This window comes from Thalassophryne amazonica, chromosome 16, assembly GCF_902500255.1.
Source record: "Thalassophryne amazonica chromosome 16, fThaAma1.1, whole genome shotgun sequence".
NCBI classification, from domain to species: Eukaryota; Metazoa; Chordata; class Actinopteri; order Batrachoidiformes; family Batrachoididae; genus Thalassophryne; species Thalassophryne amazonica.
Window position 1 is genome coordinate 32783366 of NC_047118.1, and position 17042 is coordinate 32800407.

Below are 17042 nucleotides of genomic sequence, written 5' to 3' on the forward strand. Positions count from 1 at the left end.
GTAATATTTTATTCATTTATTTGTATTTATATCAATAATAATAATAATAATAGAAACAACAACAATAATAGTCATAATAACTAATAATGCCACAATATTTAGAGAAACATAAATAATATAGAAATAACTGTTTCCTGTGAACACCTAGTAACTCTTAAACCTCCATTTCATCCCTGTTTTATTAAGTTTAATGACAATTTGTTTCGGGCAAACCACATCTAAGCTGTGTTTTTACACAAGAAAAAAAATAAAATGCAGTAAACTGCATATGTGTCTTTTTTCATGAAAATATCTTATTAAATATAACATATTACACTTCAGTCAGGCCTTTAAAATACTTTTGTGGACTCTTGCTATAATATGTTGTCAGTGGTTGAGATAGTTGCTGTAGGCATTTAAACCTGATGGAAATCTCTTGTGGTGTGTCAGTGATGTACATGTGCAAAATAAAACAAAACACTACTCCAGTATGTTTTTGATGAACATATAACATAACTTTGTTACAAGGTCAAACATTGATGTTGTGTGACAAAGGCCTTTTAATAATAACTCACTTAAAGAAATATGGCAAAAACTCACATGTAGTAAAAAAAACAAAACGATTAACCAAAATTAATCGACCGATGAACTGATTAGTAAGATAATCGTTAGTTGCAGCACTAGTGTTTAGGCTGAAATAAACATGTCTTTCCTAAAAAAATCAAAGTCTGGATTCAAAAAAGAAGCGAAAAAAGGACAGGGAAGAAAACTAAATGAGGGAAAGCAGCTGCTAACCAAATTCTTTGAAAAGAGAGGTGAGCTTGAAAGCTAGGCTATATTGATTTGGGGGGGGGCGTCTGGGGGACCAAATTGCACCATTTTCTAGAACAATGGTGCAATTTGGTGCATTCCCGTCTGTTAAAATGCACAGGAATGCACCAACTTGCACCATTGTTCTAGAAAATGGTGCAATTTGGTCCCCCAGACCCCCCAACTCAGTATTGTTCCCCCAACTTTAAAAGGGTTCTGACTCCAAGGTGTGATCTAAGGTATACATGATTTACACCTGGTTTGACTACGCATTAGAAATTTGGTGTTTGAGTTAATAAAAAAGAACATAACGGGGGGGGGGGTCTTCAATATGGCTAGTACCTAGGGCCCAGAATTTGGTGCTACGCTCCTGATGAAAAGTGCTGATGTTTGAGAACGAGTAAAAGTGCTCAAACTGATGTAATGGGTGTCTAAACGTAAACATATATATCACAAAATCCAGCTGCCTGTCTGTTCGTATGATGCTGTTTTTTGTGTCTTTCTATTTGTTTCTGTATTTACAACCCCATTTCCAGTGAAGTTGGGACGTTGTGTAAAATGTAAATAAAAACAGAATACAATGATTTGCAAATCCTCTTCAACCTATGTTCAATTGAATACACCACAAAGACAAGATATTTAATGTTCAAACTGATAAACTTGATTGTTTTGTGCAAATATTTGCTCATTTTGAAATGGATGCCTGCAACACGTTTCAAAAAAGCTGGGACAGTGGGTATGTTTACCACTATGTACATCACCTTTCCTTCTAACAACACTCAATAAGCATTTGGGAACTGAGGACACTAATTGTCGAAGCTTTGTAGATGGAATTCTTTCCCATTCTTGCTTGATGTACGACTTCAGTTGTTTCAACAGTCCGGAGGTCTCTGCTGTCGTATTTTGCGCTTCATAATGCCGCCACACATTTTCAATGGGCGATAGGTCTGGACTGCAGCCAGGCCAGTCTAGTACCCACACTTTTTTACTACAAAGCCACGCTGTTGTAACACGTGCAGAATGTGGCTTGGCATTGTCTTGCTGAAATAAGCAGGGACGTCCCTGAAAAAGATGTTGCTTGGATGGCAGCATGTGTTGCTCCAAAATCTGGATGTACCTTTCAGCATTGGTGGTGCCATCACACGTGTAAGTTGCCCATGCCATTGGGCACTAACACGCCCCCCATACCATCACAGATGCTGGCTTTTGAACTTTGCACTGGTAACAATCTGGATAGTCTTTTTTCTCTTTTGTCTGGAGGACATGACGTCCATGATTTCCAAAAACAATTTGAAATGTGGACTCATCAGACCACAGCACACTTTTTTTGCATCTGTCCATTTCAAATGAGCTCGGGCGCAGAGAAGGCGGTGGCGTTTCTGGATGTTGTTGATGTATGGCTTTTGCTTTGCATAGTAGAGTTTTAACTTGCATTTGTAGATTGTAGCAACAAACTTGTGTTAAACTGGTTTCTGAAGTGTTCCTGAGCCCACGCGGTAAGATCCTTTACACAATGATGTTGATTTTTAATGCAGTGCCACCTGAGGGATCGAAGGTCACCGGCATTCCATTTTGGTTTTCGGCCTTGCTGCGTACATGTAGAAAATTCTCCAGATTCTCTGAATCTTCTGATTATATTATGGACTGTAGATGATGGAACCCCTAAATTCCTTGCAACTGAATGTTGAGAAACATTGTTCTTAAACTGTTGGACTTTTTTTTACGCAGTTGTTCACAAAGTGGTGATCCTCGCCTCATCTTTGCTTGTGAACGGCTGAGACTTTTGAGGATGCTCCTTTTATACCCACTCATGACACAATTAGTGTCCTCAGTTCCCAAACGCTTATTGAGTGTTGTTAGAAGGAAAGGTGATGTAACACAGTGGTAAACATACAAACATTTTGAAACATGTTGCAGGCATCCATTTCAAAATGAGCAAATATTTGCACAAAAACAATAAAGTTTATCAGTTTGAACATTAAATATCTTGTCTTTTTGGTGTATTCAATTGAATATAGGTTGAAGAGGATTTGCAAATCATTGTATTCTTTTTTATTTTCAGTCGCCTTCCAGGCGTCATGAGGTGAGGTGGGCTTTAGGACTGCTCCTGTTCATAAGGAGTTAAAATACAGAAAATCATTAAATATACCTACAGATTTTGAATGATAAAGGTTGCACACATTACCTGTTGCTGGCACATTTTTTGTTGAAGTTTGTTTTTTTGTTTTTTTTTAATAAGTGCAGCACTGTATGTAAAATGCTAAGTTAATGATTTCAATTTAAATTAAACCAGCATGGTAGTAGTTTTTCACACAAATTGTTTCATGGTTCCTTTGGTTTTAGACGTTTGCTGTGGAAAGCTGGATGTGAGAAGTTGTTAAACCGATGTAAATGTGTTTTGCACAGACGTGGTGAGGAGGAAGAATAAATCCCCCGGGTCCGCAAGGCAGAAGTTGTCTTCAACTCCTTCTTTATCGTACACAACACAACGCAGAGTACTGGTGCAGCTGGAAAATAGAGTGGCTGAATTGGAGCAGTACACCAGAATTAACGACGTCATCATCACAGGTCTTCATATCAAACCATGGTCCTACGCACGGGCGGTAACAGATGAGAGCGGAGGGGAGCCCAGTGAACAGGAGGTCAGCTCTGTGGAAAAACAGGTTGCTGATTTCCTCCTATCTAAAGGTATAGAAATGGATTTAAATAACATTGAAGCGTGCCACCCTCTGCCCCGGAGAAATGACGGTGATAAACGAACCGTCATCATGAGATTCATCAACAGAAAACACAAAACAGCACTGTTAAAACAAGGAAGAAAACTGAAAGGGACAAACGTATTCATCAATGAACATCTCACCAAACGGAATGCCGACATCGCCAGGAAAGCACGCTTCTTGAAGAAACAGGGAAAAATCCAGCACACATGGACTTCAAACTGTAAAATATTCATCAAACTGAACGGATCACCAGAACAAGCAAAAGTCATGGCAATAAGGAACATCGAGGAGCTGGACAAATATGAACAATAGTGTTTCTTAAAGCGAGGATCTGGACAAATATGACCAATAAGGTATGAGGACACAAACACATCACAACACCATGACACAGACCAGAGGAACCTATTCATCTACTACTTATTCATCTACATCTGGAGACAAGAAGGATATAACTCAAAGGATTGCTGATCATGGAAAAGTAGAACTGAGAACATTTAAATACACAGACCACAATGTACTGGACTTGGAGCACGATATAGACCCGGACAATAATTTCTTCTCAAATATCAATGACAGTTGTTGCTATTATACAGATGAACAGTTTAATCGGATCATTAAAACGGATAACAAATTATCAATACTCCATTTCAACAGCAGAAGTCTATATGCAAACTTTAACAACATTAAAGAATATTTAAGTCAGTTTAAAAAAATATTTAACATAATTGCTATATCAGAAACATGGATCAATGAAGATAAAGGAATGGATTTTGAACTGGATGGATATGAATTTAATTGTGTAAACAGAAAAAATAAGAGTGGAGGAGGAGTGGCTGTGTATGTGGATAAGAACATGGATTATAAAATAGTAGACAATATGACAACTGTGATTGATAACTTATTAGAATGTATAACTATTGAAATATGTGAAGAAAAAAAGCAAAAATGTATTAGTCAGCTGTATATATAGAGCACCAGGATCTAGTATTGAAACATTCACTGACTGTATGGGAAAAATGTTCTCAAAAACTAATCAAAAAACTGTGTTCATTTGTGGTGACTTAAATATTGATCTGCTCAATCCAAATAAGCATAAAATAACAGATGAATTTATCAATATAATGTACAGTATGAGTTTATATCCAAAAATCACCAGGCCAAGCAGAATTACATCCCATAGTGCCACCTTAATTGATAATATATTCAGCAATGATATTGAGAATAACACTGTGAGTGGATTATTAATCAATGACATTAGTGATCATCTACCAGTTTTCATCGTTTATAATAGAAACCATCGGCGGAATCAGCCAGAGGAGAAAATAAAATACAGGCGAGTGCGGACAGAGGAAAACATGAACACACTAAAGAAGGATTTACAGGAGCAAAACTGGGAAAGGTATACAGTGAAAGTGATGTTGATAGTGCATATGAAACTTTTTTACAAATATTTACATCATTATATGATAAAAATTGTCCAATTAAACAAGACTACAGAAAACAAAAATCCAAGATCGACCATGGATGACGAAAGGGTTACGAAATGCATGTAATAAGAAAAATACACTGTATAGAGAATTCATAAAACTAAAGACTAAAGAGGCAGAAAATAGATATAAGAAATACAAAAATAGATTAACTAATATTATACGGGTATGTAGGAAGGAATATTATAGTAACATATTATATAATAACAAAAACAATATTAAAGGAATATGGGATATATTAAATAGGATTATCAAAAATGGTAATAAAAAACAGTTACCCTCAGTATTTCATTGATAATAATGTCAAGAAGGAAAATAAGGATGAGGTAGTCAACGGTTTTAATAATTTTTTTGTAAATATTGGACCAAGCTTGGCAGAAAAAATTCCCGATTCCCAACCTGAGGATTGGGATAATAATCTCATAGAAAGAAATCCCTGTTCAATGTTCCTCACAGCAGTGGATGGAAATGAAATTATAGACATTGTGAATAATTGTAAATATAAAACAACTACCGATTTAAATGAAATTGATATGGTGGTGGTAAAACAGGTCATTGAATGGATTGTAGAACCATTAACATACATCTGTAACTTATCATTTCAAACCGGTAAATTTCCCAATCAAATGAAAATAGCTAAGGTTGTGCCGCTGTATAAGACTGGGAAAATTGAAAATATGGTTTGACAGAAACAAATTATCATTAAACTTAAGTAAAACAAAATACATGTTATTTGGCTATTGTAATACAGACAAACAGGTTCAGTTACAAGTCGAGGGGGTAGATATTGAAAGGGTACATGAAAATAAGTTTCTGGGGGTGATAATAGATGATAAGATAAACTGGAAGACTCATATAAAACATATACAAAGTAAACTGTCAAGAAGCATTTCAGTTCTAAACAAAGCGAAACATATTCTGGACCACAACTCACTCCGCATTCTTTACTGCTCACTGGTTTTACCATATTTACAGTACTGTGCAGAGGTATGGGGTAATACTTATAAAGGTACAACACAATCACTATCAGTAATGCAGAAAAGAGCTATAAGAATTATTCATAATACTGGCTATAGAGATCATACAAATCCACTATTTTTACAATCCAAATTCTTAAATTCACAGACTTGGTTCATTTCAAACAGTACAAATTGTGTATAAAGCAATAAACAATTTACTTCCAGCAAATATTAAAAATATGTTTTTTAACAGATCAGGGGATTACAGTCTGAGGGGGAAATTTAATTTAAAGCATCAGTGGGCACGAACAACATTAAAAGGTTTCTGTATTTCTGTCTGTGGGGTGAGGATGTGGAACAGATTGGGAGTGGGGCTCAAGCAATGTCCAAGCATGAACCAGTTCAAACAGCGGTACAAAAATATGTTTTTTTCTGGGTATAGGGAGGAGGAAGGGTAGTGAGGGTTAGGGTGTTTTTGTTTTTTGCTTCGGCTTGTAAATATATAGTATTTTGTATGTAAGTAGGTATGTGTAGGTGTATATTTATGTTTGTGTATATATATGTGTATATATGTATATGTGTATATATGTGTATGTATATGTGTATGTATGTTGATGTGTGTATGTATATATGTATGTGTATGTGTATATATATGTATATATATATATTGATATCGGTTTAGGTGTGTAGGAATCTATGTGTATATGTGGCAAAGGGTATTACTGGTTGTGGGGAAGAAGGGGTAGGGATAAATAAGATGATGCTTCACCCTACCCCTTTTCGGACATGTTGGGTACACAGTAGGAACTTTTTTGTTGTTGTCTTTACTGATCTATCTTGTAATTGTTGTTGTATCAAATGTTCGAAATAAACAGTTTTCATTCATTCATTCATTCATACTATTCAAACCGAGTGAAACCTCAGACCAGTTACACTGACCTGAAGTCATGGGAGGCCAGCACTTCTGTGTAGTACATAATCTTGCACTTGTAGGAGGAGACCTGCAGAGAGGCCAACACGTCATCCACCCGGGGCAAGTTGGAGGCAGAGCAGGCCGGGGCACTGTGGAAGCACCACTGGAGGATGTAGAATCCAGGCCACCGTGTGATGTGGGAGCCCTGCTCCGACATGAACAATCAATGTAAGGCTGCAGCTTGAAACTTGTGAAAACTACTTCCACGTGTTCTCCAACCTGGATGCTCTCCCCCTCCCTGCAGGTGAGGGCCGTCTCCACCATGCTGTAGTCCAGACCCAGCACCCAGCTCCTGTCAATCAGCTGTCCACCAGCGCCCCCTAGTGCCGTAATGCAATGAGCTCCAAGAAGCTGAGGGGCCCTCTTGGAATGGTAGATATTGAAGGTCACGTTACCTTTAGAGACGTCAAAGTCCCACGTGATGACAGAGGAGGCCTCTGTGATCCTGATCAGCATCTGAAGGAGGATGTAAGCTGGTGAGTCAGTGTATAAAAGTAGCACAATATTCACACAGTCTCCTTTCTGAGAGACTGCAATGTGGATTTATTCCAGCTGGTGGCACCCTAATCCACATATTATACAGTTCTGAACAGATTTATTGGCACCCCTGAATTTTAACCAAACAATATTAATTTATATATCACTTTCCAATTACATTTACAAAGCACTTCCCACATTAAAATAAAATAAACCACCACACAACAATGCAGCCTTTTAATACATAAACAGGAACTTCTCTCAAGTGGCAAATTTAAAAATTTAAATATTAAGATTAAAATTAACATAAAACATTAAGACTAAAAAATGACCAACAGAAAAGTCTTCACTGTAGTTTTGAAGACTTCAGTGAGCTCACCTGTCCGACTTCAGTCTGCAAATTATTCCACATTATGCAAGGGCAAGCTAAAAAGGCTCTACCATCTGCTGTTTTAACATATAAAACATGTCAAATCTATGTAGGCTGGAATCTCCCATGTGATGTCTTCTTTTAAAGAAAATCCTTCCTTCACTGAAAAAAGAGACTAATTGAACCAACTTGTTTCAATTGGTAACATCTAAATTAATTAAGCTGTTTAACCCGTTTATGCATGTTTGTTTGTTTTTTTACAAGTGCAAAAAGTTGCATTAGTAACATTTTGATTTTTTATTGTGAGTACAAAATGACAGTGATACACTTTGGCAACAATTGTTGCCAGTGGGGTAAAACAGATTAAACTTAAGTTTGTAAGTTAGAGTTAATCTAACTTACAAACTTAAGTTCAATCAACTTAATTCATTCAGGTGTTACCAATTGAAACAACGTTTTAAGTTGGTTCTTTTTCAGTGTTGTTCCACTCCACAATGAGCCTGTATGATGCAACACACAGTTTCTCCAATCACAGCACCAGAACACTGTAAGTTCTTCAGAGCTGACTGGGTGTCTTGGTGGCTTTCCTCATAAGTCTCCTTGCATCAGGATTCAGTTTTTGGGAACTGCCAATTCAAGGCAGATTTACCATACAGTTTGTGCTTCTTAATGATTGCTGGAAAAGAAATCCAAAACATATTCAGTGATGTGGAAATGTTCATGTGTTCATTCCCTGACTGGTCTAAACAAAACTGGCTGTAAAAGTGATTACTACTGTAAATTCAACAAAAAGAAAATATTTTACATCTGTATTTTGACTATTATATATGAAAGCTTTTCAATAGCTTTGGACATTTTAATAAATATTCCAGTTGTAGAATTACAGTTAATCTGTATTGGTTACTGAACATATTTCGAATTGTGCACACAAAATTCAGGGGTGCCAATAATTCTGACCACACGCATTTTAATTTCTACAACCTTAACTGATTTATTCGTGTTGATGGTGAACAGTTGAGGCTGTACCTCATATGGGGCTCCTTTGAAGATGCTGGCGCTCTTATAGATTGTGTCGGTTAACAGACAGTTCTCCTCACTCTCCAGCTCCTCTGCTGTCCTGTACAGAGATTTGGGGACCATGCCACCTTCAGGGACATCACACTGGAGAACACAACAATAGTCACACAAAGGTATTTTGAAGTAAATTTAATCTGGAGAAAAACGCATGACCATAACACAAAATTAACACCAACCGGACAAAACTCACCATGCAGTCCCCTCCTAAAAAGTCAGGGATGAGCTCCCTGTCTATGTAGTCCACCAGACCCCCTGGACCCTGGTAATTATTTCCAGCATAAACCAGGAACTTCTTACGGGTGTTTTCATCAATCAGGGGACTAACCTGGAAACAAGACATTATGTGTTCACTCAACCAGTTGAAGTTTCAGCTACATATTAGTGCAGTGTATGACTGAAAACAATCTTTCAAATGGGGATGCAAGCACCAAATTTGGCACAGATACACTTTAGACATTACCCTATTGAAAAGGCTGGTGTCCACTTGAATTTTCAATAGGCAGCCAGGTTGGGGTCAGTTGAAGATTTACACAGGGGCCAAAATTAAAAGATGCTCCAATCATATTGAAAACTATACCACATTATTTGTCTGATCACAGAGATTCCAAAAAGGTATAGTTTGGACTATGTATGACTGAATGCTATGGAGTTATGGGGTAAAAACAGCAAGAATGGTGACAAAGGTCAATATTAGTTTGTTAAAGTTGCTCTAATTTTGGAAAAAAAAATTCAAATTATTTGTTGAGTTAAAAAGGATTTAAAAAGGAATAGTTTGCACCATGTGCCATGTTTAGTTATGTTACAGGGTAACATATGCATTGGGGCAACTTATGTTGTGATTTAGTGCTGTATAAATAAATTGAATTGAAGTGAAGGTCATGTCTGCACGTGTGTTTACTGGCTTGCTGCTCCTTTGCAGATTTCTACCAAACTTTGTATATCAGTGGACACTGATGCACAAATTGCCCTTAAAGAATTATTTTGGCAAAGGTCAAAGTCAAGGGATTTTATTTTCAACCAAGGTCAGCCAGAGGTCAATCATTTAGTTGAAGGTAAAGGTCACTGGGGTCAAATGTCACACTAAGATTCAATCGATGTGCACCTACACTCAAAAAACTGATGCATTGGATGAACTCAATTAATTTATGAGCAGGATTTCCATCTAATAAATATATGTAGCCCCAACTCAAATAAAGCGCATCCATGCAAGATAATTTAATTTAGTTGGGACTACATATAATTATTAGATGGAAATCCTGCACATAATTGAATTGAGTTCATCCAATGAGCCATTTTTTTGAGTGTAGACATACTTTACCAACTCATTGTGAGGGTTACCTTTAAAATTAAATCAGTAATTCTCAGTGTAACTGCAGCATATTGAGCTCACCAGGGTCCATAGTACTGGAAATATTCTCGGTGCCCTCACTATGAGCAGGCGGTCCAGAGTCTCTGGGTAGTTGGCTTCCACCACCTCAATAATTTTTAAGAGTGTCTTGATGCCTGGTCTCCACAGGTGACGCATGTTAAGACCCTCCAGATCCACCAGACAAGTCCAAGAGCTGACGGGCACAATAACATGCGCGCTGCATCACTACACACCAGCATGTGGCGCTGCACTGCTGCAAAGTGCTGGAGTCATACCTGATGGGTTGACCAAAAACTTTGGTGTTTTCCTCACAACGGTTTAATCCTTCCTCATTGATGGACAAGACCTGGTTCACAGCCACAAAACATGAGCATTAATACAAGAGGGGATATTTAAATAGCTATGACTTTATTCACACTTACGTCAATATATGAATATTTGAACATCTATTCTTATTTTAAGTCTTGCAATATGTTAGAGCTGAAAACAAATCATGAACAGTGGCTCAGAGTAACCACATCAAAGTTGAGTAATCCATGTAGAAACTTTGATCCCAAACCAGAATGGCATGGAAAATGAAAAAAGAAAAAGAATAAAAACATATAACAGCAATGTCGCAGTTCTTACATTTACGTGGACTTCTATTTCATTGCAGATATGATGAATCCAAGATGTTTTAGTATGTGTGGTCAACTTCATTTGTTAATACGAGGTCTGTGATAAAAAAAAAGCGGTCCTTTTTATTTTTTTCAAAAAATAAATGGATTTGAATCATATGTTTTTAACGTCAGACAAGCTTGAACCCTCGTGCGCATGCGTGAGTTTTGTCATGCCTGTCGGTGACGTCATTCGCCTGTGGGCAGGCTTTGAGTGAGGTGTGGACTCCCCCTCCCGTCGGAATCTCTTTGTCTGAGAAGCTGCAGGGAGATGGCACGCGTTGCTTTATCAAATTTTTTCAGGACCAGTGAGGGATATCTGTGTGGACACTATTCGAGAAATTCAGCTGGTTTTCGGTGTAAAGTTTAACGGCTGATGAGAGATTGTGGAGTTTCTTTCACTTTAAGCACAGCCCACAAAGCGGATCGGCGCGGCGCGGTCGGAGGTGGTGTCCGTCTGGCTGTTTCAAGCTGAAAACATCCTAATTTAAAGCTCTGTTCACCCAGGACATCGTCAGAGAACAGAGAAATTTCAGAAGAAGCCGGCATCAGGAGTTTACCTGGACATTTCACTGTTAAAGGAGATTTTGTAATGAAAGAACGTGCGGACGAATTTGCCGAGTCTGATCCGTGACGACGTGACAAATCCGTCTGCGCCGCGACATGAAAAACACCTCCATGTTGAAAACCATTTGTAAAATTCAGGCGGCTTTTGATGGCTTTCAACAAGTGAGTATCTGAGAAATTGTTTAACAGCTGGGCATGTTCCAACTTGTCCGTTAAGGTTTCCAACGGAGGTGTTTTTCCTGTGGCGACCCCCCGCGGTCGGGTCTGGCCCGACATGCAAATCTGCCCGCATGTTCTTTCATTACAAAATCTGCTTTAACAGTGGAATGTCTGGATAAACTCCTGATCCTGAATTCTTCTGAAAGTTCTCTGTTATCTCACGACGTCTTGGGTCTACAGAGCCTGAAATTAGGAAGTTTTCAGCTTGAAACAGCGAGACGATGACGCAACACTTACAGACCAAAATCTCTCATCAGCCGTTAAAATTTTTACCGAAAACCAGCTGAATTTATCGAATGGTGTCCACTCAGTTGTGCCTTACAGGTTTTGAAAAAATTTTTATCAAACAAAGCAGCAGTCTCTGAGCCATTCCTAAACAATGAAAAAATCGACGAGAGGGTGGGCCACTCCTCACTCAAAGACTGCCCACAGGCGAATGACGTAACCGACAGGCGTGAAAAAACTCTTGCATGCCCACGAGGGTTCAAGCATGTCTGATGTAATCACACGTGATTCAAATCCATATGGTTTTTGAAAAAAATAATAAGGTCCGTTACTTTTCTCACAGACCTCGTATACATTCATTCCTCTATTTAAGACCTGTAACATGCCAACAAAAAAGTTTAGATGGGGTTAATTTAGGGCTAGTAATGAGGTAAGAACATACAGTAAATAAATAAATTATGATATCATCAGCATTTATTTGTCTGTCTGTCTGTTTCTTAGCAGGATTAAGTCAAAGCTACTGCACTGATGAAATTTTCACAACAAATGCATATTAGGGAATGGAAAAACCCATTAAACTTTGGAGATGATATGGATCTGGATCCGGATTCTGGATCAAGTTTCACTCTATACAGGCTTTTAAGGATTGCTTTTAGCAGGATTATGTCTAAGCTACTGCACGAATTTTGACGAAATTTTCAACACAGGAACATATTAGGCCATGGAAGAATCCATTAAATTTTGGAGGTGATCTGGATCTGTATTCTGGATCAAGTTTCATTTTACATAGTCTTTGAAGGATTACGTCAAAAGTACTTCAAAGATTCTCATGAAATTTTCACCATGGATACATATTAGGCCATGGAGAACTCCATTAAATTGTGGAGATGATCCGGATCCGAATCCAGATTCTGGATCAAGATTTCACTTTATATAGTCTTTGAAGAATTATGTTAAAACTACTTCAAGGATTTTGACCAAATTTGCACCACAAATAGACATTAGGGCATGGAAGACTCCACTGAATTTTGGAGGTGATCCAGATCCGGATTGGCAGACATCCTAAATCTTTGATTGCTCTTGTTACAAATGTGATGTCAACAAGTGACTGTAAACATGATTAGGCACAAAAGCAGTATCCACAAAAGGCTGAGTCTTTGAGGAGCAAAGATGGGCAAAGGATCTCTAGTTTGTCAACAAATGCTTGAGGAAATTATTGAAATGTTTAAAAACAATGTTCCTCAGAGAATGATTGGAAGGGATTTGCATATTTCTCTCTTTACAGTGCATAAATATCATTAAACAATTCAAGGAATATAAAGGAATTTCAGTTTGTGAAGGACAAAGATGCAAGCCTTATCTAAGATCAATTAGACAGCACTGCATCAAGAACCATCATTCATCAATAGCTGATATAACCACATGGGCAAGGGATTACTTTGGGAAAATACAGAGCTACTTTCATAAATGCCACTTAAAACTTTATGCAATATAAGAAACCTTATTTAAACCTTGTCCAGAAATGGCATCAGTGCCTCTTGGCTTAAGGCATGAATGTTGGACCATGATCAGACAAATCAATATTCAAGATGTTTTTTTGAAGAAGAAAAAGAAATGGATGCCATGTGCTCAAGATCAAAAAGATGTTTAAATTTTTTCCTTGTTTTAACAACAAAGATAATTTACACTTCCATGATGGCAGCATTCATGCAGAAATGTATTTTGAAATTATACAGCAACATATGCTGCCTGCAAGACAACATCTTTTCCAGGGACAGCCATGCATTTTTAAACAAAACAATGCAAAACCACACTCTGTGCATATTAAAAGGCATTGCTGTGAAACAAGAGGTTGCAGGTGCTGGACTGGTCCTAGCCGGTATCCAATACAAAACGTGTGAAGAATTTTGAAATGAAAAATCAACCGTGTATTGTTGCACAACTGACATGTTTGCGTTAAGAATGGGGTAAAATACCACCTGGAATGCTTCATTGCTTAGTATCCTCAATATCAAAGAATCTTTTAAGTGTTGCGAGAAGGAATGGCAGCATTACAAAGTGGCAAATGCTTCAGTGTCCCAACTTATTTAGAATGTGCTGCAGACTTGAATGGATATATGAATTAACAAATGGAATGAAGTTGACCAGACAAAAGGTGAAATATCTTGTTTTCATACTGCCTGAAATGAAATGTCAGAATCATTGTCGGATCCTCCCCCCTCCCCCTTGCATTCTCTATAGCGTCCCAGCTCTTTCTCATTTGGGATTATAGGAGTACATCATATTTTGTGTGTGGTTCCCCTCTTTTCAGGTACCACAAGTAACTGGACAGCTGCCTGCTCAGCTGTTTTACATCTGTGTCTTTATCTCATCATTGCGTTGATGCGACAGCAGATAAAAGTTCATGTCGTCTATTTATTCTGAAGTTCTGCTAGAGGAAGTCAATCTAATGTAACGAGTACAGGAATTTGGAGAAGTGGTAGTCTAAAGGTTAGAGAAGTGGGCTTGAGGCTAGAAGGTCATTGGTTCAATTCTCTGACCTGATAGGAAAATCACTAAGGTTCAGGTACAAGTGACTTTATTTGTACCAGTAGGTAGATTTGTCTTGGAGCAAATAGAAAAGGGCGTCCATGTTAGTCAGGCACAATAAAAACACTAACAAAGAACATATGCAATAACACAGACACAACCAGTGTTGCAGACATAACGGTCCACCCCTAAAAAACAGTCTGCCTTTTGCATCTGTGCATGCGTCATTTTGGACCACAGCAACACGTCTGAGATGGAGTCTCTTCACTCAAAGCAATCAAATGGATTAATGGGATTATTAACCATCAGATGATAAAGGTAAACCCTCTTAAATCATTCTAAAGTCAATTTTAAGCAGAAACGAGGCGAAATTTTGTGATGCTATGAAATGTCCAACGCGCAGTGAACGCATCAGCTAGCGTAGCCACGGCGCTCTGATCACCAGTGGTGGGCACAGTTCCGATAATCCAAAAACAGATAATTATTGAAGATAACTTTCATTATCTGATTATCTTCTAAGATAACTTTAAAGACCATCATTGGACTAATTATCTTCCTATTAATTTTTGTCCAATAACATTTAAACCAATAAACAATGCTGAACAGCAACAAGACTTTTTAAAATTAGTTTAGCACCCACCTATTAAAAGTTATTTAACAGACACAGTTATAACCTTTGCATACAGAAAAGAATTACTTGCATAAAAAGCATTTCAATCCTCTGCAAACAACAGAAAAACAGCCACAAAAAGAAAAATACCCATTTCTTTGAACACCATACTTATATGTTGGTAATATGACCCAAGTCATCCAGAGGCATACATCTTTAACTTATGGTTCAAATTTTAACCAAACTAATTTTGGACAAGTTCTTTAAAATTACTGTCATGTCTGAAGTTGTATAAAGTAAAAATATCAGATATATGTTTTAGTTTTAAAGTAATGTGTTAATTTTTAAGGTTTTGTGAGCACATGCTCTGCCCCGCAGTGCATTATGGGTAGGATGATGTAAGGTGAGATGATGTAAGGACAAATGCATTTCAGACACTCTGTTCAGGCTCCAAGGACAACAGCATTAAACTCTAGTGCCTAAAACTCTCTTGTATATATTCTCTGCATTTATAGACGTTGATTTTTTAATTGCGTTTGTTAAATTCCACGCATTTTAAATGTGAACAGACAGGGATTATCTAGAATTTCTACTGCCATCTAGCATCTACTGGCCAGTAGTGTTCATGGCAGTGTCTGGGGACCAGTAGATGGCAGTGTTCTATTTATTTTGACCCCGGTTATGTCAGATCTAAGACTTGTTCTCTCTGCTCCTTTTCATTCTGGTGATTGTGATGCTTTATTTCTGTTTTTTCTGTTTTTTTCTTTTAAATGAATGAAATAAATATTAAAGAAAGAAAGAAAGAAAGATGATTGTCAAATCAAATTTTTGCTTTGCAAATGGATTTTTTTTACAAATGAAGTTTAAAAACAAAACAACTGCATAATAATAATAATAATAATAATAACATTATTACAAGACAGCTCTGCAGTGTTTGCACAGGTACAGTGCGAACGGTTGGATGCTGCTTGTAGCTTTTAGAATGTTTCTGTGCTGGGAGGGCTGTAATAAACAAGAGCTTCCAGCAGGGGCTGAATGTTGAAAGAAAAAAGTATGGTCTTATTGTTTGGGTCTGTTGTTATTTTTAATATTATTAGAAGCTATTAAATTTGTTTTGTTAGTAGTTGTAAATGTGCCACAGATATTAGAATTTCTGTTATTGGTTATCTGTAAATTCCGATAAATTTTTGGGTGGTTTATTGTTTTATCTTTATCGAAGATAACTTTTCAGTTATCTGATTATCTGTTATCGAAGTTAATTTTTTGGTTTTCTGTGCCCACCACTGCTGATCACTTCCGCTGCCTTTTATGATGAAATAATGCTGAATTTATGTGGAAATGATTGTTGTACTAAAGCTTCAGGTATCTGTTGCTGAGATAGATGATGACTGGTGTGCAGTTTGAAGCATAAACGAGGTGATAATCCGTGAACCGCGTCATCAGGGGGGACCAATTTTTAGGGGGACCGTTCAGTCAGTGACACCCGGCACTCACGAGCTTACTAAACCACTAAAAACAACCATCAGGAGAAACCACTAAAAGATGGCCAGCATAAAAATTGATGTGCAAAAGGCAAATAAATAAATATATAAATATGTGGAAACCCTGCTAAGATTTGTTCAAATGCATAATTGCCGCTTTAACAAAACTACTCCTGTAGCGTTTTGTCCTACACCTTGGGACTTTGAACCTATGACCAGAAGGTAGGAGCTGAAATTCATTAGCCAGAGGGTGGGAGTTATCACTAGTGATGCAGCTGGCTATCCGCTGTAATTGTTTGGTGCACAGGGACTCTAAACTCAGCTGCGACTCACCAATCAGCCGACAGGACCATTTAATAATCTGACCCAGATCACCAGATAAGGTCTTTAATCCCCAAGTTGCATCAAATGTGGAGGCCAGACGCATCATGCTGTGCCAGCTTTCTTATGTAAACTAATATATGAAAGAATAACTGCAGATTCTGATACGAAGTTCAGTGGTTCTGTATCTATCAAAAATTAAAATTTCAGATC

At 37.6% G+C, this 17042-nt stretch overlaps 1 protein-coding gene across 1 annotated transcript in view; it reads right to left on the reverse strand.

The window, feature by feature from the left end:
• Nucleotides 1-6884: 6884 nt before the first annotated feature.
• Nucleotides 6885-17042, reverse strand: part of LOC117528089 (SEC14-like protein 1) — a 28836-nt gene continuing 18678 nt past the window's right edge. The window contains exons 9-14 of the mRNA XM_034190620.1: nucleotides 10497-10567; nucleotides 10243-10414; nucleotides 9043-9177; nucleotides 8802-8936; nucleotides 7148-7384; nucleotides 6885-7073 (exon numbers count right to left, since the gene is read on the reverse strand). Of these exons, the coding sequence (XP_034046511.1) occupies nucleotides 6885-7073; nucleotides 7148-7384; nucleotides 8802-8936; nucleotides 9043-9177; nucleotides 10243-10414; nucleotides 10497-10567 (939 nt within the window). The remainder of the gene's footprint in view (nucleotides 7074-7147; nucleotides 7385-8801; nucleotides 8937-9042; nucleotides 9178-10242; nucleotides 10415-10496; nucleotides 10568-17042) is intronic.